General features: G+C 44.7%; 1 protein-coding gene across 1 annotated transcript in view; it reads left to right on the top strand.

The window, feature by feature from the left end:
- The window catches only part of LOC119159804 (4-pyridoxate dehydrogenase), a 238,775-nt gene that overhangs the window by 57,949 nt on the left and 155,692 nt on the right, over nucleotides 1-25,134 (top strand). The window contains exon 2 of the mRNA XM_075891024.1: nucleotides 13,683-13,885. Coding sequence (XP_075747139.1) covers nucleotides 13,683-13,885 — 203 coding nt within the window. The remainder of the gene's footprint in view (nucleotides 1-13,682; nucleotides 13,886-25,134) is intronic.

Below are 25,134 nucleotides of genomic sequence, written 5' to 3'. Positions count from 1 at the left end.
CTTTATACGCGATTTCGCTACAATTGCACGACCACTAACTGATCTTCTCAAAAAGAACGTGCCCTTCTCGTGGGGCCAAGACCAAGCAGCTGCGTTTTCCACGCTGATCGACCTGCTCATTTCACCACCAATACTGGCTCACTTTGACCCGTCTGCGACGACTGAAGTACGCACAGACGCCAGTGCTCACGGAATCGGCGCCGTCCTCGCTCAACACCAGGGAGGCCAAACGCGTGTTATTGCGTATGCCAGCCGCCTTCTCTCCACATCTGAGCGAAACTATTCGATAACAGAGCGCGAGTGTCTTGCGTTGGTCTGGGCTGTAGCGAAATTTCGCCCCTACTTGTATGGCCGCGAGTTTTCAGTTATTACGGACCACCACGCTCTGTGTTGGCTGTCGTCGCTCAAGGACCCAACTGGTCGCCTAGGTCGCTGGGCTCTACGTCTCCAGGAGTATAACTTCGACGTAATTTATAAGTCGGGCAGGTTGCACCAAGATGCTGATTGTCTCTCGCGTTATCCGGTGGACCCTGCTAGCCTCGCTGTCCATGAAGGCGATTCTTGTGTGCTCGCCATATCTGATTTGCACGACATCGGCACAGAGCAGCGCCGGGACGCAACCCTCAAGAAGGTCATTCAGCGAGTATCTTCAGGACATTCCGACCCTTCTCTCCGTCAATATGTCCTTCGCAACGACATTCTGTATCGTCGCAACATGAAGTCTGATGGCCCGGAATATTTGTTAGTTATTCCCCAACACATGCGTGCCACTATTCTTCAACATCTGCATGACGCACCGACGGCGGGACACCTGGGTTTTTCACGCACCTATCACCGCGTGCGGCAACGGTTCTTTTGGCCTGGCATGTATAAATTTGTGCGCCGTTATGTCGCTGCTTGCGAGCGCTGCCAGCGTCGGAAACGTCCTGCTCTCCGTCCGGCTGGCCTGCTCCAACCTATCGACATTCCCCCGGAACCATTCTTCCGCATCGGCCTCGACTTGCTCGGACCTTTCCCGACGTCCGTGTCAGGCAACAAGTGGATCGCTGTCGCAACCGACTATGCGACCAGATACGCGATAACTCGTGCATTGCCAACTAGCTGCGCTACAGACGTCGCAGACTTTCTCCTAAATGACGTCATTCTGCGGCATGGAGCTCCGCGCCAGCTTTTGACGGATCGGGGCCGCTGCTTCCTCGCAAAAGTTATCGACGAAATCCTCCGGAGCTGCTCTACCGAACATCACCTTACTACTGCCTACCATCCCCAGACTAACGGTCTCACGGAGCGTCTCAACCGAACTCTTACAGACATGTTGTCTATGTACGTCTCTGCTGACCACCGTGACTGGGACGCAATGCTCCCCTACGTTACATTTGCATATAATTCGTCAAGACATGACACCGCCGGCTACTCTCCATTCTTTCTTTTGTACGGCTGCAACCCTGCGTTGCCATTCGACACACTCCTTCCTTCTGCTACTATCCAACCAACGGTGTATGCGCAGGACGCTGCTTCTCGAGCCCGCGTCGCTCGCCAAATCGCGCACACTCGGCTCAGTGCTTCTCAGGCCGCACAAAAAGTCCGCTACGATGACTCGCACCGCGACGTTGACTACCCTGATGACTCTCTTGTCCTACTCTGGACGCCGTATCGACGTGAAGGTTTGTGCGAGAAGCTCCTCCCACGATACACAGGACCCTACAAAGTTCTCCGCAAGGTCACCGACGTCGACTACCTCATCACTCCCGTTCAACCGCACTCATCCTCTGCTACACCATCTACTGATGTTGTTCATGTGTCGCGCCTAAAGCCCTACTATACTGCCAGTCCTGATTGACTTAGGGGCGCCGTGACGGCGCTTTGTTCGCCGGGGGTGATATTACGAGGCAGTGGGCATGGCTCTACCGTCGTGGACAACAGTTCGATGAAAAAGAAGTGGACTCGCCGCGCGAGAGACTGGCAGCTCTGAAGCGTCACTTTGGCATGTAAATATAGGAAATACGCTCATTCCTCTCTTCCGTGTGTTTGCGAGCTCCGTAACAATATATTTCAATGTTCTGTTGCAATTATGCTTAGTTTATAATTTTGAATATTGCTTATGTTGCCTCTAACAGTGTGTTACCTCAATTTGCCCTTAACATGAGGTTCAGATACAGTCTTTGACTTTGGGACCTCCTTTTGTATACTAAACACATGTCACATTCTTGTATTCGTACCAATAAAAAATCTGAAATCTGAAAAAAAGAATGGGAGATAGCCAGTGTGGAGTTAAATGGCAGTTGAAGTAATCTAATTGATAAAAGTAATAATTTAGCGAATTTTGTCTTGGTCGCTTTCACTATGTATGCGTAGGGCTCGATCACCAGGACCTTTGTGCACAAACAATTTGACATTGTTTTTTTTTTGCCACGCGAACTGATAGTGACCTTCTTCAGCCTTTGCTTTTATTAGCCAGAGAATTTTCTTGTTCTGTGGCACCAGATTATCATGGAACGTTGAGGCTGGCAGTTTTTAATTCGACTTTTTTTGGCCATCCACTGATCACGTGTGGCTCGTGACCCAAAACCCAAAAGCAACAAGCACAATAGGAATCTTGCCGGTTTTCGGTAGAAGTCGTCGATTGCTTTCAACTTCAGAGCTCGTCAGTTCAGGAAGGGTGAGCTTAGCTGCTAAGTCATTCAGTTTAGCGAGCGAATCGAAATGCTTTGTCGTGCATTTCAATAGTTTGGCGTCTACTGTATTGCTCTAGAGCATTAACCTGTCTTTGCGGCTCAAGGGCGTTCTTGCTGGTGTCAAATTTCTTATGAAAATGATTGTTAATTCTTTAATATTAGACTATAAATGAATGATTGACTCTATTGATCATCAATGATCCCGCAATACTTATTTACCTGCTTTAATACTTCGTCATTATTATTTGCGTTGAGCACAGCAATAAAAATTTTGTTCTGACTCATTTTTAATGAAATACCCTTAAGGAAGTATTTCGTAACCAATATTTCTTTGGCCTCTATATTGAGCTGATTGACGGCTTTTCAATTAAAAGTCGAGGGCCTATTTTCCATCCTGGTCAACAATTTCCCCAACGGAATTTTAATTGAACCGTCATGTATTTTTGATGCCATTTATTGTCATTCGTTAATAACTTCTCTTTGTTTTTAGTAGGAATTTTGTACAGAATCCCTGGGCAGACGTTGTCTGCTTCTTCAGGATTGCTATATTTCAGCAGATTATTTTAGCTTTTAAACAAGCGTCGCATCACATTAATCAGACAAATGCTGAACGAACAGCTCCGGTTTGTACACTGTACTTTTTACAATGATTAGCTCATACACCTTGCTCTGTATGCCTGGTATGTGTGCAAGCTTCGCTTCTTAATACTATTTCTATAAGTACTTACTCTATAATCGGATTTTCCTCGCTGGTGTGGCTCATGTGATTGCGTGTGCTGTGGGCCGCCAACACAAGACATGCCTGGCACTTCACGTGATTAAACAAATTGTTTGGTTCCTTAGCCACTAGACCACCAGCATTTTAGCCACTATACCACCACGGCGGGGCCAAATGCGAACTTTAGAAAACGAGATATTAAGCTAAAAAACAACAAATGCCATTTTATTGTGATAGAAGTTATATAAAGTGATTTTAGGTGAGTAGTTAGTGTACGTTTTACCCCAAGAGATTAGCGAGTGCTGGACATAGGAATGTCCTGTCGGCGCCTAGTGAAACCAGAACAGCAAGCAAGCATTAGCAAATAAATATAGCGTGCGCCGTCCAGTAACTACCATAGACTGCCTCGCATATACGCAGTGCTATCAAACTTCACGCGCACGTCTGTGATTGGAGACGACTGGATGGCGCGCGCAGTATCATTGCTAATACTTGCCTCTGTTCGGGTTTCATGTGATGCTGCTAGCACAAACGCGAACTACATTGATGTTTGGGGTTGAACGTCCCAAAACAACCATATGGTTATAAGAGACGCCGTAGTGGAGGGCTCGGAAGATTTCTACCACCCGGGGTTCTTTAATATGCACTGAAATCTGAGCACACAGGCCTACATCAATTTCGCCAATTTCAACAGGTCGCGAATCCGCGACCTTTCGGTAAGCAGCCGAGTACTTTAGCCACTAGACCACCACGGCGGGGCCAAACGCGAACTTTATAAAACGAGATATTGAACTATAAAAACAACAAATGCCATTTCATTGTGATAGAAATTTATTGACACTCTCAGCTGGATTTCGAACCAGCGACGACGTGGACGTTGGAATCGATATCATGCACCGTATATGTGTACGTCCGAATATATGTGAAAACGCAAGAAACAAAAAAAAATCCCAGAAAAAAGACTGCGGTGCGTGGAATCAAACGTGAGACCTCCGCGTCATAAATGCGAGCCGTTAACCACTGAGCCACCGAGATTTTTTTATTGCTTGTGTACATACAACGTTCACGAACAATTATACATCAAAGGACAAACATGAACAAAAGAAAAAGGTAAAAAGCGTCAAAGTTAACAGGCTTTTTAAAATTCCTTCATCTGTACAAGGCTTCTACTTGATGAAGGTATTCGGGCACCTCTTGTTGAACCTTTTGTGATTCCACGATTGAACAAACAGATTGAAAGAAGTATTGTCAAACCGGACGTGCATTACCATCAGCATGGCGCATCGCCATTCTAGATTGCATGGAACTGTGCAAGCACAGTAACATAACTAGGTCAAAAAATACTCCTTCTTCATTTGATATGGATAGAATTGTGATGCCGTAAGCATCAAGAGGCAGATCCTTTATTAAAGTTCTTTAGAAACATCCCAGAAAAAGACTGCATCCCGGCAGTCCAGGAAAACATATTTCATTGTTCCCGGCTTTTCGCAGAGAACGCAATGAGCGCCTCAAGGAACGAATAAGAATTTTTTGCATCCGTGTTTTACGGGCAAGGTCCCAGTCTGCAATTTAAGAAAAAGAATTTCGCTCCAGGTGATACCTCTAATTTTTTTACACGGCTTAAGACATTCTGGCCTGAGCCTACACGGTATACTATTCTATACAAGGGAACAGGAAGAACTGTTTCAACTAGATTTTTGTATAACAATTTGCGCGGAACTGCACTGAGGTATTCCGATGAAAAACGTGTTTTCGAAATAGACATGAGTGAACAACTTCTTTTCGGAAACCTCTAATGCTTGCTTTCATGTGACCAGATGCTGCCACAAATTCTGGCAACCGTCTTCCAAGCCTAAGCTGTATAACACTACGTATGAATGGGTCTTGATTATTTCGAAAAAAACGTGAACCGATTAACTAACTGTGGAAGGTACAAATGACACCGACCAAATCCGCCAGAGCAAACCCGTCTCAATAAGTTAGTTCTACTAATTCGCTCCTAAGAAGAGCCCCACAAGAAGACTAAAAATATTCGATGAAGCTTTTGTACATTCACACGTGAACAATGCAATAATTGAAGGACATACCTGAGCTTACTGACGAAAAATATGTTACAAAAGGTCGTTCTGGGAAAAATTAATAGCTGGAAACCTTTGAGTTGTTAAGCTTTTTCTCGTAGCTTCATAGTCTGACGCCGCCAGTACGGTTCACTGTCACAATATATTCTAATGACACACCTAGGTATCGCGTTGAAGTAGCAGTCCATGAAATACCAGCCAGAAATTGTGGAGTCACAGGCCCTTCGCCATGCCAGTAGCCCACGCACTTGCTCCAGTTTACCAAACTACCACTTGCAATACAATAAAAGTTCGCAATTTTTATGGTTTCAGCAATCCTATCGTAATATGTACAAAACACAGCTATATTATCTGCGTGTTGCAGCAGCCGTGTTTCAGCTTCTTGTATAAATGGCTATATAAATTGAAAACAGGAGGGAAGACAAAGAACAGCCTTGTCCTACAGAACGTCTGGCATTAATTCGTTTCCCCAAGAACTTTGATGATTAGCCGAGTGTATGCCTTTCCAGTATATGCCTTTCGAACTGTATCTCGAATTACTTTACCAAAATTGACATAGTCTAATGAAAAAAATAATTTTGTGAGGTACTCGGTCGAATGCTTTTTCTAAATCTATCTAGATCAGCGCGATGTGATCGTTTGTGGCATCGCAGGACTCCAATACACATCATGCGTTCTGAATGATTGTGAATACATTGCGCCCTTTAATTCCCAATGTCTGGTGATCACCTACAATGTTAGCAATAACTGTCTGCAGTCTCCTTGCTAACACTTTCATCAAAATCTCGTAGTCGATATTTGATAGACTGATTAACCTGTACGATTTCACTTCACGTAATCGTAACTGCGTCTTCAGTTTTTGAAATTAATATAGCGTGAGATAGCAGAAAAGAAGGTGGAAAAACCTTTATGTCTGTGAAATCACTGCTAGGATCGGCGCTAGTTCGTGTTAGAATTCCTTATAAAATGCGGCTGTTAACCTGTCAGGTCCTGGAGACTTTTACTCACAAATCGAGGGCAATGATTGCTTTTGCTACTTACGGTTCAGAAAGAGGACATTCCAAGCAGTCTTTCCTGCAGTCTTCAACCTTTGGCATTACATTTGAGAACTCATTCTTGAATTCATCTACATTTACTTCACATTTATCAAATAATGTGGTGTAGTACTCATTGAAAGCATCCTCTATATATCTCTGTTCACTTGTAACATTACCCATGTGTTCAATCTGATGTATAATATTCCGCTGAGTGTTTAGTTTTTCAAGACCAAGATTCTTTTGGTCGGTTTCTCTGCTGCGGTCATTTTCTCTGCCCTTGCCCTTATTTGCGCAACACAATACTTCTCCTCGTCAATTTTTTTCGACCTTGGACTTTACTGAAATTATATCATTTATGAATAAGCCTGGCGTTTTGCTTTCCTCTGCTAGCAGTTCTTTCAGATTTAAGTGTAGGGTTTTTTCTTCTTCACTCCTTGCGTGTTTTAATACGCTTGAGCGCTCTATAGCTTTCAATTTTATATCCTGTTTATATTGTTCTTATTTCACTCCATATTTTTGGTTTCCCCTGTTTATGTGTACTAGCGCCTCTCGAACACTGTCCATAAATCTTTTATCTTCCAAGAGGTTAGAATTAGGCATCCACGAGTCCCAGGTAAATACTGGTCTATGTCTGCTTCTTTTACCTATTACAAATGATACTAAGCAGTGATGAGTAAATGAAATAGGGAGGACATTGTACTCACTGATAACCGGAACTAATTCCAGTGACACGTAGGCCCTATCTAGGCACGCATGACTGGAGCCTTGAAATCTCGTACACAGAGTTGGTCCTTTTATAATGCACTCTGCAACATCCTCAAGGTCTAAGTCAGACATTAGATTCCTTAACGCAACGGGGCTTGAGTCGTTTAAATTCGATGTACTTGTTTTATCTTCGGCACTGATCACAGAAATAAAATATCCCATTTGGTTAATTACGCGATTGCATTGAAATAAGCACGAATTTCTTCGAATGTTGCACACCATTCACCAACCGAAAGAGGTGCATATAAACAAATCACTCGCCAATTAAGAAAAAAGAAGGCCAAATCACAAACAACAAAGCTTCCTGATGAGTCAGACGTGACATTTTGAACAATGGCACCTAAAGTATCACGCACAAAGATCACAAACCTTCTCGATGAACTGCATGACTGACGCTGGTGCTGTAGCGTCCGGTGAAACGTTGCAGTAGGCTCCAAGTAGCGTCCACGCTCTCCACTTTGGTTTTCTGAACTGCAGTAATGTCCAGGTCATAATCTGCGGCTAGTCTGTACAGCTGAGTTTGTTTATTTCTGGAAGCCAGTCCTCGTACATTGAGCGTCACTGCATTCACCAACCGGCTCAGCGACGAGATCGGTGAGCGGGTCCAGGCTGAGAGCCCTGCACTTTCACTTGTTGGGCTCTCGTCGTCCAGGGTGGATCCATGTTGTTTGCGCGGTCATCGTCGCGTTTGAGCGACAACGACCGTTGTCGGGCCGCCTTTCATATCTTTCCTCCACGAACGCCTCCTAGAAAAAAATGGCAGATCCCACGTGCAGTGGAAATCGATAATATACGAAGCACGAATGACAAAAGTTGACTTGTCACTTTAAAATCAGCACAGCGTTACGAGGGGGAATGGGGGTAAATGATGCCGTACTTATCTTCCGTGTCATGATTATCATGTTTGGATGTGTCATTTACCTTCGTCATCTATTCACGTCACGTCATACCAAATATAGTACATGTGGAGCTAGCAAAACGGCCACGAGCATGCTATTACCGTGGTATGTTCTCGTTCTCTTAAATGACACGCGTGTCAGGATTATCATGTTTGCACCAGTTATATATTTCGTCATCCTTCGACGTCACGTAACACCAAGTTTGATATATGTGGAGCTAGCAAAATGGCCACGAGCGCATCATGAAGGGCCCAATAATATACTTCAATGTAGCGTTGACGCACGCACACACTGGGCACAGTGACGCTACATTAGCGAAACGCGACCACTCAATAGTCTGACGCCAGGCGCGACTGGCGCGACCAGCGTGCGTCGGCGCGGCCCGACGGCAACCAGCGCGAATTTCGCGCTGATGCGTTACCCAGACAACACTGCGTCTCCCTCTTTTCGTGACGGACGGACGCCAGATGCGCTGCAACGCACATGTGTCAAAGGAATGCAGCGCGGCGCGCTTCTGCGACTATATGGCAGGACCGGTGCCTGGCGTGGCAACACCGGCGTGACGCGACAAAATGAACGCCGGCGAGCACGCGCATCTCGTCACATTGAAATGTATTGACGCCTTGCATGTAGTCATGTTCTCACATGACACGCATCTCATGATTATCATGTTTGCACCATTCACATACTTTCGTCATCCATTGACGTCACGTAATACCAAATTTGACATACGTAAAGCTAGCGAAATGGCCGTGAGCGCATCATGAGTGTGGTATGAAGTCATTTGGTTACATTACACGCATCCCATGTTTATTATGTTCGCACCAAAATCATACCTTCGTCATCCATTCACGTCCCATAATACCAAATTTGGTATAAGTGAAGCTAGCGAAACCGCCGCCAGTGCATCATTAGCGTGGCATGTAGCCATGTTGTTACATGACGCGCATCTCATTATTATCATGTCTGTACCTGTCACATACCTTCGTCATTCATTCACGTACCGTAATACCAAATCTGGCATATGTGACGCTAGTGAAACAGCTGTGAGCGCATCGTGAGCTTTGCATGTAGTCATGTTGTTACATGACACGCATGCCGTGATTTTCATGTTAGGGTTTGTCGCTTGTTTTCGCCATGCAGTCATGTCTAACCATACCAGGTTTTCAAATGTCATGTGAACGAAACCATCGCAAGAGCTGCAGCACCATGAAATGTAAATCATTACATTTATAACATCCATGCCATGATTTTCATTTTCTGACTAGTCAGATATATTCTCCATACAGACATCTTATGTCATACGAAGTTTGGTATCGATACCATTATCGATTGATTGATTGATATGTGGGGTTTAACGTCCCAAAACCACTATATGATTATGAGAGACGCCATAGTGGAGGGATTCGGAAATTTAGACCACCTGGGGTTCTCTAACGTGCACCCAAATCTGAGCACACGGGCCTCAACATTTCCGCCTCCATTGGAAATGCAGCCACCGCAGCCGGGATTCGAACCCGCGCCCTGCGGGTCAGCAGCCGAGTACCTTAGCCACTAGACCACCACGGCGGGGCGATACCATTATCGAAACGGGCAGGAGAGCTAAACGTGGTAGGCGACTTGATAGATAGATAGATAGATAGATAGATAGATAGATAGATAGATAGATAGATAGATAGATAGATAGATAGATGGATAGATAGACAGATAGTAGATAGACGGATAGATAGATAGACGGATAGATAGATAGATAGATAGACGGAAAAATAGATAGATAGATAGATAGATAGATAGATAGATAGATAGATAGATAGATAGATAGATAGATAGATAGATAGATAGATAGATAGATAGATAGATAGATAGATAGATAGATAGATAGATAGATAGACACGCTCATAGTCCCCGAAGTTCGCTAAGAAATGCTTCGCATTTAAAAGTATGCCTGGAACGTAGCTCTCTTTTCTACTGGAAGCCTCCGGCCAGCAAACAATCTCCGAGGCCGTGCCTCCTGCCTCGTGTTGCGACCGGCCGCCTTGTGAGACCGATCGCATCCGTACCGCTCTTTCACGTGACATCACGGCTGCTCGGAGGCAACTGTGAGAGCATTGCTGTGTTCGCAGGGGGCGGGCGGTCGTCGGAGATGCTCGCCTTCGTATAGAAAGAGGAGGGTAAAGTCAGAGGATAGGGCAGCGCGTTCGCGGCTCACGTTCCAGGCATCCTCCACTGACCACTGCGCCGGGCTCCCTAACGGGCGGCAGAAATTAGGCGTCTTTTTTTTTCTCTAATCACAATAACCACCACCACCCACCACTGACCATCTTCCACTGCACTTCCTACTTCAATTGTGTTTTGTCTATTTGAATGCCGTTGTCCGAGTCGCGACGGCGTTTTGCAGACGCCAATTCGAATTCCATCCTTGGGCTATCCAGGTCACCAAGCAATTCTTCATTTTCGTGTGTTTCGTTCGCTAAAGAATACTGTGAAGCCAGGTTTAGAGGAGTCGAAGTGGCGTTGGCCTGAAACGCCGGAATTTCAGAGCGCGTTGTTTGCAGCTGCAACGCAGCGTGCATCGCAGGCGCAGGACGCGTCTCTTTGCTCGTCGTTTGGGTACAGTCAGTGGCCGCTGGATTTCCCATCCTCCGCTTGGTGTTCGTGTCAAAGGCTGAAGAAAGCGGCTTGCTTTTGTTCAGCAATGACGCGTGGTACGATGTCGTTTGCTTCTGTGATGTTGCAGGCAAAGATGCTTGTTCTGATTCCTCTTCATCTACGAGAAGTTCACTCTGTTGAGTCTCAAGTTGTCGCCCTACAGCTCATGCGTACGAATGAATGCACTCGCCTTGCTCCTGACCGAAAGAGTGGCATTTGCTGCACCTCGGGGCTTTGCGATCACGTCTCATGTGCCCCATGCTTCGGCATCGCAAGTGCAAAGGCGGTCTTTCTGGCACTACGACCAGCGCCATACTGCTGCCAATACGCATTTGATGCGGCAGTTCTACAGAAGCGCCGTCTCGTAGTTGCATGCGTATTGCACGAGTTGTCGATTGAACTCCTTAAAAATCTCCGGCTCTCCATCGGTCATCGGTCACCTCCTTGACGTCGCCGTATTCATAGAAGGCACGTCGAAAAGCGGCTTTCATAAGATTGAATGCAAGCCAGTGCAATTTCATCTTTAACCTTTTGCCGCGTCGGGTCAATGACGAGACATACCCGGTCTTTACTTTGAGAACGCCTGCGTCTGTCAGCGCTTTCTTCACTTGCTCGGTATTCATGTTCAAAAACCACACGTGCGATATCTGACATGTCCCGATGCCACCTACTTGCTGTATGACGCCTGAGTCTTTGAGAGGTTTTCGGAAATCGTCGATTCGATACGGTCGGCCGCTGACACCGCAGTGTAGAGCTACTGCTCGACGCATGACAACGAAGGCAGAACAATCCTGTAGTCCTTTGGAACGAGGGGAGATGCTATACCGTGGCCGGCGTCAGCCACTGTCACTCCTCGGGACAAGCTTTTTATCCTGCGTCTGCACCAACCGGCGCCCAGAAGCAAAATGAGGCACCGAGAAGTACCTCCTCCGACGTCCGAACGTCAAGCTATTCATATCCACCACTTACCACTGTTGGCGGGCATCTCGGGGTGGGGGTGGGGTGGGAGGCTATCGTGTTTTTAGCTTAATCAGCAAGATGGCACAGTGAGCGCGCGGCGGCTGTCATCTTTCACGCGTAACTTAGCCCGCGTAGAGAATAAAGGGGTGTACGCTCGATCGCACGCCCTTATCTTGCAGTGGGGAGAATCCCATGTCTCGGCTAGCCTTTGAGTTTCGTCGGAATTATTCCGTTATTTTTTGTTGTAGTTACCGGGTGCACGTAGGTTACTGCAATCATTGCACAGGCTTCGTTTGCGAAAAGGTCACGCTTTTCAGACACAGCGAAGTAACAGTTGGGGCGCTTATTCGCGTTAATCTGTACCCGTGAGTGTGTTTCGTGCGTCCTTTGTCCGTTGAGAAATGTGGGGCATGTTTCAGTCTGCTTGCCATTCTGCGCATGGCCTTCCAATTTGTTGCTATCGCGTTCATCGCTTTGCCTTTGCGGCAAAGCTGTTACTTTTTTTCAGTGTTAAAATAAAAGTAATGAAAACTAATAAATTATTCTTTATTCGTTTGTAACTATTTAGCAGAGTAATTGGGTTAGGTACTAGTATTTTGCAAACGACCTTTGTGAAGGCGAACTCAGCGGTAACGGATAATGTTTCCATTCGTTCAAAAATCATTAACTTCAAGTTTTGTATAAGTCATCCCGATGAAAAGCTGCAGTGTTCCTTCTACAAGGACGGCTCTCAAAAAGACGTTATAAAATACATTGGCAGGTTGCGTTAGAAGGCCTGCAGAGATGACTTCTACTTGAAATCCGCTTGAACCGTATACTTGCGGTGCTTTCTGACGCCTTCCGTAGACTGACTGAGCACACACAACAAACCCTACAATAAGAGTGACGAGCAAAGCTTAAAGGCTTATACTGGCGGTTGCAGCCACAATTCGTTCGTTTCACTGCCCTTGCATCAGCGGCTACTCGAGAATCACAGGTACGCAAAGCTCCCTTCTCGCCCATATTCGCAACTTGTTTCTGTTTGATCACAGAACGGCCGGTTCAAGCTTGGAAATGCCCTCTAGAATAGGGTAGTATGTAGACAGGGACAGTTTAGACCGACGATACAGGTGTTGTACTTAGTCTACCTTTAGCTCTCACAACCATACCAACGGCATTACCAAATGGCAATAACAGAGAAATGTCATTACCAAACAGCGTCGAAAAGGGCTTACGTGGTATATGATTCGATCACACCCGTAATGTTGGCCCTGTATTTCTTCAGAGAGGGGGCGAGAATAGGAGGCGAGGGTTCGTCGCATCGCCACCGCTTCTTGTTATGTCAATGTATGAAGCAGGCTTGACCCCCAGGTCCGCGCTCACGCCTGCGATTGCACCTATAAATGTCGAGCTTTGCCATTCAAGCTCTTCGTTTCCTGTGGTAGTGCCCATCTTTGGTAAATACTTTATATGACGATAAAATGCCATCAACTGATAAGTAATATCAGACAGGAAAGCCAAAGGAAATATAGAGGATACTATTGGTAGTAAATATGAGGAAAGTAATGCAAAGGAAAAAATAACTTGCCGCTGGCAGGGAACGAATCAGCGAGCTTTCCATACAAGCATAAAGTGGACGGGGGATGACCGCCGCTCAATACGTTGAGCTTCCTTCACGTTCAGCTAAGGTCGCAGGCTCAGTGGCAAGTTTTTCTTTCGTGTGTATTAATTTCCTCACACTCACTACCAATAACATCCGCAGTTCTTTCATTGGCTTTCGTGCGAGTTAGTCTAAGTAATGCTGTGATAACGAAATCTGAGCTTAAAAAATGTCCTTCTTTTAGTTCACTATAGTTATTTGTATAGCGTTAATATTAGCACCACTGCGTTTCCATGTGATTGCAACGTGCTTTGTCTCGCAGTGGGTGGTGGTTCGGCGGGCTCTGTGTTGGCCAACCGCCTGTCACACGACTCCTCAAATCGAGTCCTATTGCTGGAAGCCGGTGGGGTTGAGGATTCGGTGACGGACGTGCCCATGATGGCGTCGGTCAGCCACCATACGAACATCGACTGGAGCTTTGTCAGCGAGCCACAAAAGGGCTGCTCGTTCGCGCTAAGGGATCAAGTGAGTCATCCGCTGTCGTAACAGTCGCTCTTTAAATCGTTAACAGCTCTGGCATTGCTGCTACGAGTTTAACCAATCACGTGTTAGTAAATGTCGGGAATGACAGCATTCCGTTATAGTCTTCACAGAGTAGCACGACTCTGCACGAAAGAAAACTTAATGAAATAACTGTTTCGCTTCAAGGAACGTATTCGACGGTTACACGAAGTCAGGCTGGCCGCCAGCGTTTTCAATTTGATATCGAGTAGATCTATGAAGTTGATCCCCTGTAGATTTCTTCCAGGATGTTTATATATCCTTCGTCGACGCCCTGATTCCGCAGTGTCTGCATGACTGCTGCTATTTATACTGAATCAAAGACTTCTAATCTACGAAGGATATATATATTGGTTGGCTATATTCTGAGCGTTTCTCTATTACCTGATTCATAGTATGAATGTGGTCGCTTGTTAAGTAGCCTGTTCGAAATCCTGCTTGTTCCTTTGGTTGATTGAATTTCGATGTTGTCTTAATTCTGTTAGCAATTGCCTTTGTAAATAGCTTATATAGCACGAAGAGTAAGCTGATCGGTCTGTAATTCTTCATGTCCTTGTCATCTCACCTTCATGTATTAGGATGATGTTTGCATTCTTCCAAGGTTCTGGTCCTCTTCCCATCAAGAGACACCTCGTAAACAGGTGCTTCATAAAGAAACCAACAGAATACTAATCAAGAAGGGTGTAAGGTAGGGGGACACAATCTCCCCAATTCTATATCTCGTGCTAACAGGAGGTTTTCGGAGGCATGGATTGGGAACAGTGAGACATAAGAGTAAATGGAGAGTACCTTAGTAACCTGCGCTTCGCCTAAGAAATTGCACTGCTGAGTAACTCAGGGGACGAATTGCAACTCATGATTGTGGAGTTAGACAAGGAGAGCAGAGAAGTAGATATTAAAATCAATCTGCAGGAAACGAAAGTAATGTACAACAACCTCAGAAGAGGACAGCGCTTCGAGATAGGTAATAGTGCACTGGAAGTTGTAAAATACTATGTCTATATAGGACAGGTAATAACAGCGGAGCCGAAGCACGAGACTGAAGTAACTAAAAGAATAAGGATGGGGTGGAGCACATTTGGCAAGCACTCTCAAATCATGACAGGTAGATTGCCACAATACCTCAATAGGAAAAGATATAACAGCTTACATCTTGCCGGTACTTAGCTACGCAGCAGGAACCTGGAGACTTACAAAGAGGGTTAAGCTTAAATTGAGAACGATACAGCTAGCAATGGAAATAAAATTGCTAGATGTAACCTGAAGAGCAATAAGAGAGCAGAATGGATTAGGGAGCAAACCGGGGTTAAGGATATCATAGTTGAAATCAAGAAGAGAAAATGGGCATGGGCCGGGCACGTAGAACGTAGACAGGATAACCGCTGGTCATTAAGGGTAACTAACTGGAATCCTAGAGAAGGCAAGCGGTTAAGGGAAAGACAGAAGGTTAGGTGGGCAGATGAGATTAAGAAGTTTGCTTGTATATATTGGCAGCAGCCAGTGCAGGACTGAATTATCTGGTGAAACATGGGAGAGAGCTTTATTCTGCAGTGGACGCAGTCAGGCTGATGATGATGATATCTACGAAAATTGAGAGACTTAAGCTTCCCATTTAACAGCTGAACGCGATAGCAAAATCCGGCCCCTAGTGCGCCCGTCAACCGCTAAGTGAATACTTAATATTTTTTTTTGTTACATACACGCACACACACGCACAGAGTACATTGCACCAGCGCGTGCGTGCGTGAATGACATATACAGGTTTTTTATGTAAAGCAGGAGTCGCACGGCGTCCAAGATACACGCCGCGCGCTTGCCATCTCGGAGGCCATAAAGAGTCTTACAATGCTTCACAGATGGCTGCACATTATCTAGCGTTTGCTGTTTGCCTTATCAACGCCTCTAGAAAGGCATATTTTTTCCACTAGACGGACATAGTTGTCTATATTTAGAGCTGTCTGTAATTTCCTGTGTGTTTTCAGCGACGATGGCTGCACTGTCCCGCCCTTTTTTTACGCAGTTTGAGGCCTCCCAAATGCGCCTATAAATCGCTGAATGGGTTCGTTTTTTCGTGACATCTGTCAAACAAAATGTCTTAAAGGGCCCTGAAACACTTTTGATGTAACCATGGAGTGAACACACTAGAAGAACTTATTGCCTCACGAATTCAACGTCGCAAAAATGTCTAGAATCTGTCCAGTGCAAATGGTGTTACAAAGGTTTGTCAAATGCTCCGACTGCATTCTCTCTCCTCCTGATGAAAGCGCTGGAAGCTAAGCAGGGAGGGTTGGCAGGGACAAATAAACTACGTCACCCGCTCCTCCTGACCTTGAGAGCTTCTTTCTCTTTTTTTCTTTTTGAACGTGCGGCTTTCTCAGTGTGATCGCGCGCGCATGCATGGACAAGCAGCGGCCTCCAGCGTTGATCTCTGTAATCAGTGTAACCAGTTTTTTTGCTCACGAACGATGTTTCTCTCAGAAACAACGGAGCCGATGCTGACGGTGGAATCTCTGCGACATGAGCTCTCTAACGCTATCGCAGAGAAACGCTGTTGTAAGTGGTTGCGGAAGTCGATGGAAGAATCGGCTTGTTTGCTGTCTTATTTAGAAGATATTCCTGTTGGACAAGTTGGCACGTGGCGAGGAAAATGGCGAAATAGGCATTGAAAACTCTGCCGGGGCAACAGATGAAAATTTCAAGCCCCTTGTAGAATTTTACCTACAAGCCTAATCCATCTCCTTTAACGATGAGTTCTGCATTCCACGGTACAGCACCTATGTATAGGATCATGTGTTACCCTGGTTCTATGAACTATAAGTTTTGGCGCCATGGACGACTCCTGAATCATGAGCTAACTGAAGAAGGGGTTCCTAAGTTATTCCAATATGGAGACAACTTTTTATTCTTATCTCCAAAATACTAACCATGATCCACACTGATTCAGTGAGTATAATTTTAACCAGCTTTAGACAATGCCGCAAAGGTCTGTAGTTTTCACGCATGAAATCCTGACTAACGGCTCAATGCAGATTTTAGAATTACCTCCGATTTCAGTTCACATCCATTTTTTTTGGCAACGTGCACCAAAAGCGTGAAGAGAGCTCCTGCTTTTTGAGTCTGCGCATTCGAAGATAGTGGAGAAGCCAGTGGCAAGCTTGTGCCATAAAGCTGCTCTTATCAAGTCATGCCCACACGCCACGCATGATAGTTTTCGTACTCAAATCACTGGGCTGATTTAGGCAGGCTTTCCACCACATTGTTACAAAAAATTATTGCAGCAACACTGAGCGACTGCGCAGGAATAATGTAAGTGTTGCCACATATGCACGAAGTCGCGCATTACCTGGAGAAAGTGGCAGACAGGCATGGCGTCCAAGTGGCTTTTCGGCGCCAAAAAGTGCTTGCCGGCTTATGGCCAAGGGTCCATGGGAGCGGACAACAGCGAGGCAGCTGCGGTGAAAAGCGTGCCAAAATTTCTTGAAATGACCACAGGAGTTGTGTACCAAGTCCCACTCACCTGCCGTCGTTCGTACGTTGGCCAAACAGGCCACTCTGTTAATGAACGAGTTGAAGAGCACGCTGCGTCAAATAATAAATGTAAACTTATCCGAGCATAGAAGCTCATGCATGAAGATTGAGCCCAAATTCGAAAGGATGAAAATTCTAGGCAACCACAAAGAGAGAGTAGGACGTGAGCTAGTACAAGCTTTTTATAGTAAGTAAATGGGCAACAACTGTGTTAGTGACACTTTTGTTGTCTTGTGTAACGCAGAAAGAAACGGTCTGTGCAGTTTTTGTTGACATAAGGTTATCTTTACATCTGTTTCTTCATCTCCCCTTCAATTCTTTCGGTTTATATGGGACGCGTGAAAAAAGTGCATATATATGCAGCGACCAAACGATTAAAGCGAGGGATGCTATGGAGGATATCCTGAGCATAGTGAAACTCAGGATCTTTCTGAACTACAGGAGACACCCTTTCGAGAAAGCCAACAGTATGAAAAAAGTCAAATGTACCCCTCAGCACCCTGCGTTTAGTTGGTTACGATAGGACCCGGCATCGCTTCAAGGATGGGCGAAAAAATTGGGCGGTGATTTTTAACCAAAGGCATCTTATTTTATTTGCTTGTCATTTAAATGAGTGAAACCATACAATAAAAAGTATTTTATAATATTTTTTTAAAGATGCGGACTGTTGAAATTCATTCTGAAGCTTTAATGCCTATCCTTGGTCTGCTTTGGTGTATTCAGCACTCTGAGATTAGTTACGGCTAATTACCTTAAGAAGGACGTTTGTAGAAGAAAAAAATGGCAGATTCCACATACAGTGGTAATCGATGATATGCGAAGCACAAATGAGAAATGTTGGTATGTCCCTTTAAAATCAACCCAACGTTACGAGGTGGTGATAAATGATGTACATGACTTCCGCGTCATGATTATCATATTTGTGTTGTTTACCTTCGTCATCTATTCACGTAAAACGACACCAAATTTAGTATATGTGAAGCTAGCCAGTTTTGTGTTGACCACCACTGAATCGCTTGCACCGCACAGCATCACGTAGGTGATGAAAGCCCTGTAGTACTCTTTGGTGATTGTTTGACACTGTGGTGCATACTAGTAGTTTACCACATCGCGAGAGTCAAAGGAAGCCCTGAGCCTCACTTTGGCGTTGCTGCGCACTTAGTGGGCCTTCTTTGGTTTTGGTGACGTGGATAGCATGCTGGTACACCAAATATTTGTCACCAGTGATAATGGTGTTCATGAAGTTAGCGTCACTGCTTGTGAAATTTAGCATTTTCTACGAGACCTCAACACGAAGTGTCTTTTTGTTCACTGTGAGCAGTTTCGGCGCGAGTTTATCCACAACTCTTTTCATGGCCAAATCTCAAGTTATAATAGAATGTGCAGAGAAAGTGCTGATGCCCACATCTTCGGTGATTTCGCGGATATATAGTCAAACGATTGTCCCGCAATACCAGAGCGTTCACTCCAGCAATGAGCTGATCATTTCAGGCGTGTGATGGCTGCCTGGAGCATGGCTCACTATCAACCGAATTGCAGTTGTTTTTAAACCGGTTGTACAACTCGTCGATCGGCGTGTGGCTCATAACGTCGTCATTAAAAGCCGTCTTGATCTGCCGAAAGGTTTATGCTCGGATGTCGCCCAGTTTTTGGCCAAACTTGTTGCAGTAGTGCTACTGCAGTCGCTCCGTAATTTTTTTTGCAATGAAAAACCGACGAAAGCACTGCGCACTGCCTCAAACAAACGCTGCGTCGTAGCGACTGACGCAATTGGCAGGGGGGAAAGTAAACATTCATGCGAACAAAGATTCGAGACCAGCTGATGCAAGCGCACTTGTTTCAAATCCATCAGGTGCTCGAAAAAAAACACGAAATGTTCGATACTTTTCTAACAGACCTCGTACGTCGCTGCAAACGTAGTAACTGATATCGTTTTTAATGGAGAGCACTCTTGACAGCGGGGCAGAATGGTTTTGCGTTTCTCTTAACTAAACAGAGCTTTCACTTCTGAAACAAAAGACATGTTGACAACCTGCCGCAAGAACAGATGATGCTGTCCTAGCCCCGTCTTTCACCCGTTTGAAAAAAATTCAAAATCAAACCAAACTTGATTTTGTCGGCAAGTTTGTGTAATATGGAAGATACACGCTCAAGAAAAGTGGATTTGTCCACTTGAGATCCTCGAGTCATTTGTTTGACAGGCCATGCAGTGAGACGTTACAATACTAATACATTATTTATAGAATAGAATACGTATACTAAGGACTCAAAACAATTCAATAATCACAAAACTACTATATATTACGATGTTTCTACAATGTATTTTATAAATCCTTCCCAAATATAATGAAAACAAAAAGAGGGTTCTTTTACACACTTTCTACGTGAACAAAAAAGAAAAAGAACAGTAAAAATTGAAAATGTGTCAAACATAAAAAGGAATGCAATATGAATGCGAGAAGGAATGCATTAATCCTTGGTGACAACAAACGCTCCGATTGCACAGTTCCTAGTTGTTTTTAATCAATACCACATTTATGCAGTTCATTTGCAATTTCGGAAGCGTGTGACGAAGCATTTGTTTCTTTAGCATGATGCACGAAAATGTCATTTTACTGGTTTAATTATTGCGGGAATCATAAAGTCTTCTAAGCTATGGTAATTCGGATAATGTATGAAGTAGTCTTTCTGTATCATGTTTAAACTTTCTGGCTAGATTGAATTGGTAAAAGTTCAGAACTGATGTGATAGTCTAGTCGATATACAGGGGTTTTGTATGCACAGTTTTTTAGACACACGCAATGCAGTTTAGGGCTTTTTTTTAAATATAAGCAGCTGATTGAGGTTTGTTAACGTAGTTGTGGCCCAGACTAGTAAGTAATAGTTAAAATTAGAAAGAAATAGAGCGTTATAAACATGAAGCTTCAAAGCTGTTGACAAGTTGGTTTCAAATTTTGTCAAAATTCCTACCGCCTCTGCTAACTGTGCAACACAGCACGACTAACCGGTTCCCAAAACCTCTGCGCACAAAAACCCTACACGGGCGTTATGTTCAAAAGGAACTGTGTTAAGGTGCGTAAAATGCCGTGGTAGAAGAATAAAACACCAAAGATGCGTCACAAAATGCGAACCAGATTTCACACATAATGATTGGTGTAACAAGTGGATCGTTGAGTGCTCCCAACTTATTGCAAAGGCCTCATCTCTAATTCTTTGTCATCATCAGCCAGTCAATCAATTGATGAATGAGTTGTGGAGATACATTTGCGGAAGGTTTACTCTACGAAGTGACCGAGAAGGGACATGACGCTCTCCACTTCCGGGGACGTTACGGCCGGATTCTCTCCGACACGGCACGGAGATGTTTCTAGAGGCAGGTCGTCCACTAACACGGGTTTACTAACTCAAAATACAACACTGTGTGACAATCGCGGTCTTGTGCAACGGCAGAGACAAAGCGCCAGACCAATTGGGTATACACTATCCTGCGGTCCCACGTCTACCACACAAAGCGGAACCGCCGAAGTGCATGAATGAGAAGTCGCGTGCAAAGGTGGACCATTTCTCCGTTGCAGGCGTGCGAGCATTAACAAAGCGCGTGAGCGCCGGGCAGTAGCAAAAAGCACATGGCGAAAGAGGGGTCTTGCACGGGTGGCCAATGAAGATCAGTGAAACTCCGTGACGTGTGCTAGCGTGACACGACGGGGAAGCGTTTTCCGGTAAAGTTCGGTCACGTTTCTCTATGCACGGAAAACCAACGCACGGCTCGCACCACATTCTAAGCCAAAAAGAACAAAAAGGGGTCTGTGGTTTGTCCTTTCGGGAGATAACTGCAATGCCACAACCAGTACTTCTTGAAGCATGAACGATCCGTCCTTTCGGGAGTAACTGTCAGGGGGCAAACTGTTATTCCTCATTAGTTTTGAGGAACAAAATGTCTAGGAGTAAAAGAGACTGTTTAAGGAAGGAAGTGCCTGCGTGTAGCGACAAACTGTTACCTCTGATATTACTAATATTTTGTCCTCCTCGAAAAAGAAATATAGCAATTTAATACTATTTCTAGTTGAAATACCGAGAACTTAGAACTTCGCGAATCAATGCATTTGATGGCATATACAATCAAAACACACGAAGTAAATTAGGAAGTAAACTACCGGCAACTCGCTGCCTTTTTTGCGTACATGCTTTCTGACGACACAGCAGAGTTAGGTACCTTATCTCAAAGAACTCACCTCAGTTTTCTTTAAAGGGGAACTCTGGAGCGTTTTCGATCATTCTGAGGTAATGCTGCCTTCTAATAGTATTGACAGTCCTGAAAAAAACTGAGGTAGCTAATTCCACCCAGGCACTCGTCAATAATTTTAGTTAGGCAATAAACGATGAGTTAAAATATAAACCGAAACAGAAGCTGCTCCCTCGTTCATGGTGGGTGTCACAACACGTCATGGGAATCTATCGCCGATGACGTCTCGAAATACGCTACAACCCGCCACGTCTGGCCAGGGTGTAATAGTTCACAATCCTTTTCTGACACGCGAAAAGCAAGTTAGCAATGTCAATCGACGCGGAATCAGGCTGTGCCGCTCGTCAGAACTTACCGATGACAAGTGCAGCGATCATCGCAGCTATAATTCCACGCTCAGATAGTAATATTTGAGCGTGGAAGCATCGCTTTTTGATTTAAACTCTCGGGCGCGTGACGCATCTGACATGCCCCGGATCAATTTGATCATGCTCAATATTGTAAGACCCGACGTTAACGACTACTAGCACGCTGTATGCAGCTGACAAAACTTAATTCCTCTCGCGTTGTCGTCGGCTCGTAGAAGAAAGCGCGCGCTGCAACTGTCTGCTAAGAAAGGCGGGATTTGAAAAAAAAAAGTGGACCCTTACGTCATATACACAGGGTTGCCCGCGTTTACAAGTGTGATTCCGGAATAAGCTACCAATTTTAAAATTTGTTTTCTAAAAACTGAATGACATCTGGTTTTAAAATTTGGCAGATATCACCAAGGTACAAACGAGGACACATGTTCAGTTTTATTCAAATTGTTGAATGCAAAATTTAAAAAAAACTGGAGTTCCTCTTTAAACAAAAAAATTCCGCCATATCCACGAAGTGAATGATGATGAGTGGGCGAAGCTCCGGAGGTAAACCTGGTAAACCATGAATCCTCTGTACATTTTGCCCACTCGATTTTATTACATCACTCCCCCTAGCGTACGTCGCCGCACTAAATCGAACGGTTGCCTTCAACCAATGACACGCGCCATATGTGACATCATTCCTATTTTATAAGATTTCGCGTCTTTCATCAACTACAAGTACCGCTTTCTAGTTTATAACATCTTGCATCTTTTCATCATCAGCTACAACTACCACCATCTAGTAAACACTACCAGAACTAAACGAGAGGTGGCTACATACAGGAGACGGTACCGCCATCTAGTGAACACTGCAAGAACTAAACTAGAGGTGGCTACATGGATGGATGGATGGATGGATGGATGGATGGATGGATGGATGGATATGGCTGTACCCTTTAGATCGGGCGGTGGCTAGCGCCACCAAGCCGTAATACCTGATGAACCAGAAATTATATTTTTTTTTCCTTAAAAAGAGTTCGAGGATTCGTACTTTGCAGTGAAGAGTTTAATTTTCACTCGTGCCTTGACTTTAGCCACCAATCAGATAACCTCCTTCTAGTTAAGTCTACCCGCTTAAAGTTTATTTTGCCCTCCCGGTCCCTAAACCCCAGTGCTTTGAAAAACTCTGCGCCATCATCCTGAACTATAGGGTGAAGCCCTTTACAGAACATTATCAAGTGTTCGGCAGTATCTTCTTCCTCTCCACACGCCCTGCATACTGTGTCTACCCCTTCATATTTGGCCCGATATGTCTTGGTTCGCAGTACTCCCGTTCTGGCCTCAAACAGTAGAGAACTACCCCGAGTATTATCATAGATCCTTTCCTTGGCAATTTCCTGCTTAAACGTTCGATATATCTCTAGTGCGGACTTCTTTATCATGCATATTCTCCACATGTCAGTCTCCGTTTCCTTCACTTTCTTCTTAACCGATAGTTTTTTTTTGGTTTGGCCACCTGCTGTTTTCTAAGTATTTACCAGTCAACTTCCTGGTTCGCTTCCTCCATTTTGTATCGACATTCTTCATGTACAAGTAGCTGAAAACCTTCCTAGCCCAACGCTCTTCCCCCAGTTCTCTCAATCGCTTCTCAAATTTTATCTTGCTGCTAGCTTCCCTGCCCTAAAATGATGTCCATCCCATATCACCTTGTACTCCCTGATTTGGTGTATTCCCATGAGCTCCTAAAGCAAGCCTACCTATTCCACGTTGCTTAATTTCTAATCTTGCTTGAACTTCTGATCTCATGCACAAGACCGCATTGCCGAACGTCAGCCCAGGAACCATGACCCCTTTCCATATTCCTCTCACAACATCATACCTATTGTAATTCCACAGTGCCCTATTTTTCATGGCTGCTGCATTCCTGTTACCTTTAGTCGTCACGTATATTTTGTGTTCCCTCAGATACTCGGTCCCATTGCTTATCCATACGCCCAGATATTTGTATTTATCTGTTATCTCTAGCGTGACCTCCTGTATTCTAAGCTCACTACCTTCGTTGTCATTGAAAATCATGACTGCTGATTTTTCCTTACTGAATCTAAACTCTAACCTATCTCCCTCATTACCACAGATGTCCATCAATCTCTGCAAATCTTCCTTGTTGTTGGCCATTAGCACTATATCATCTGCGTACATTAATGCTGGTAGTGCCTGATCAATAAGTTTTCTTTGTTTGACTAAAGAGAGGTTGAAGCCCAGTCCACTTCCCTCTAATTTTGCCTCTAATCCTTGTAGGTACATCATGAATAATAAGGGTGACAGGGGGCACCCCTGTCTAAGCCCCCGTTTTACCTCTGCAGGCTTGGATACCTGTTTTTCCCACTTTATAACTACCTTGTTACCTTTATAGATACCCTTTAAAAGATTAGTGACTACATGTTCCACGCCTAGTGTGTCCAGTATTCCCCACAATTCCTCTTGAACCACGCTATCGTACGCTCCCTTGATATCCAAAAATGCTAGCCACAGGGGCCTGTGTTCCTTTTCTGCTATTTCGATGCACTGCGTCAGTGAGAACAGATTGTCTTCCAACCTCCTGTGTTTCCGAAACCCGTTCTGCAGTTCCCCCAGCACCCCCTCATCCTCTATCCACGCCTGCAGTCTTTCCTTTATAATCTGCATCGCCAGCCTGTAGACCACTGATGTCACTGTTATAGGACGGTAGTTGTTTATGTCAGCTTTGTCCCCCTTTCCCTTATAGATCATGCTCATCCTGCTAAGTTTCCATCCATCGGGAACTTCACCATCGATTATTATTGTGCTCATTGCCTCTCTCAAAGCCTGCTTAGACTTCGTACCTAATGTCTTTATCAGCCTAATTGGAATGCCATCTGGGCCTGTTGATGTACTACTAGGAACCCTTTTGTCAGCCCTTTCCCACTCTTGTTGTGAAAATGGAGCCATTGCACCACTTGATTCGTCCTTGTCTATTGTGGTGCATGTACTTCTTTGTTGAAAATTTTCTGTCACTTTTGTTCTTATATATTCAATAGCTTCGTCCCCTTCTAGCCTAGCACCTTGGGCTGTATTTATAA

This window comes from Rhipicephalus microplus, chromosome 3, assembly GCF_043290135.1.
Source record: "Rhipicephalus microplus isolate Deutch F79 chromosome 3, USDA_Rmic, whole genome shotgun sequence".
In the NCBI taxonomy this organism is placed as follows: Eukaryota; Metazoa; Arthropoda; class Arachnida; order Ixodida; family Ixodidae; genus Rhipicephalus; species Rhipicephalus microplus.
Note: the sequence above shows the minus strand (reverse complement) of the source record. Positions and strands in the feature narration are given on the sequence as shown.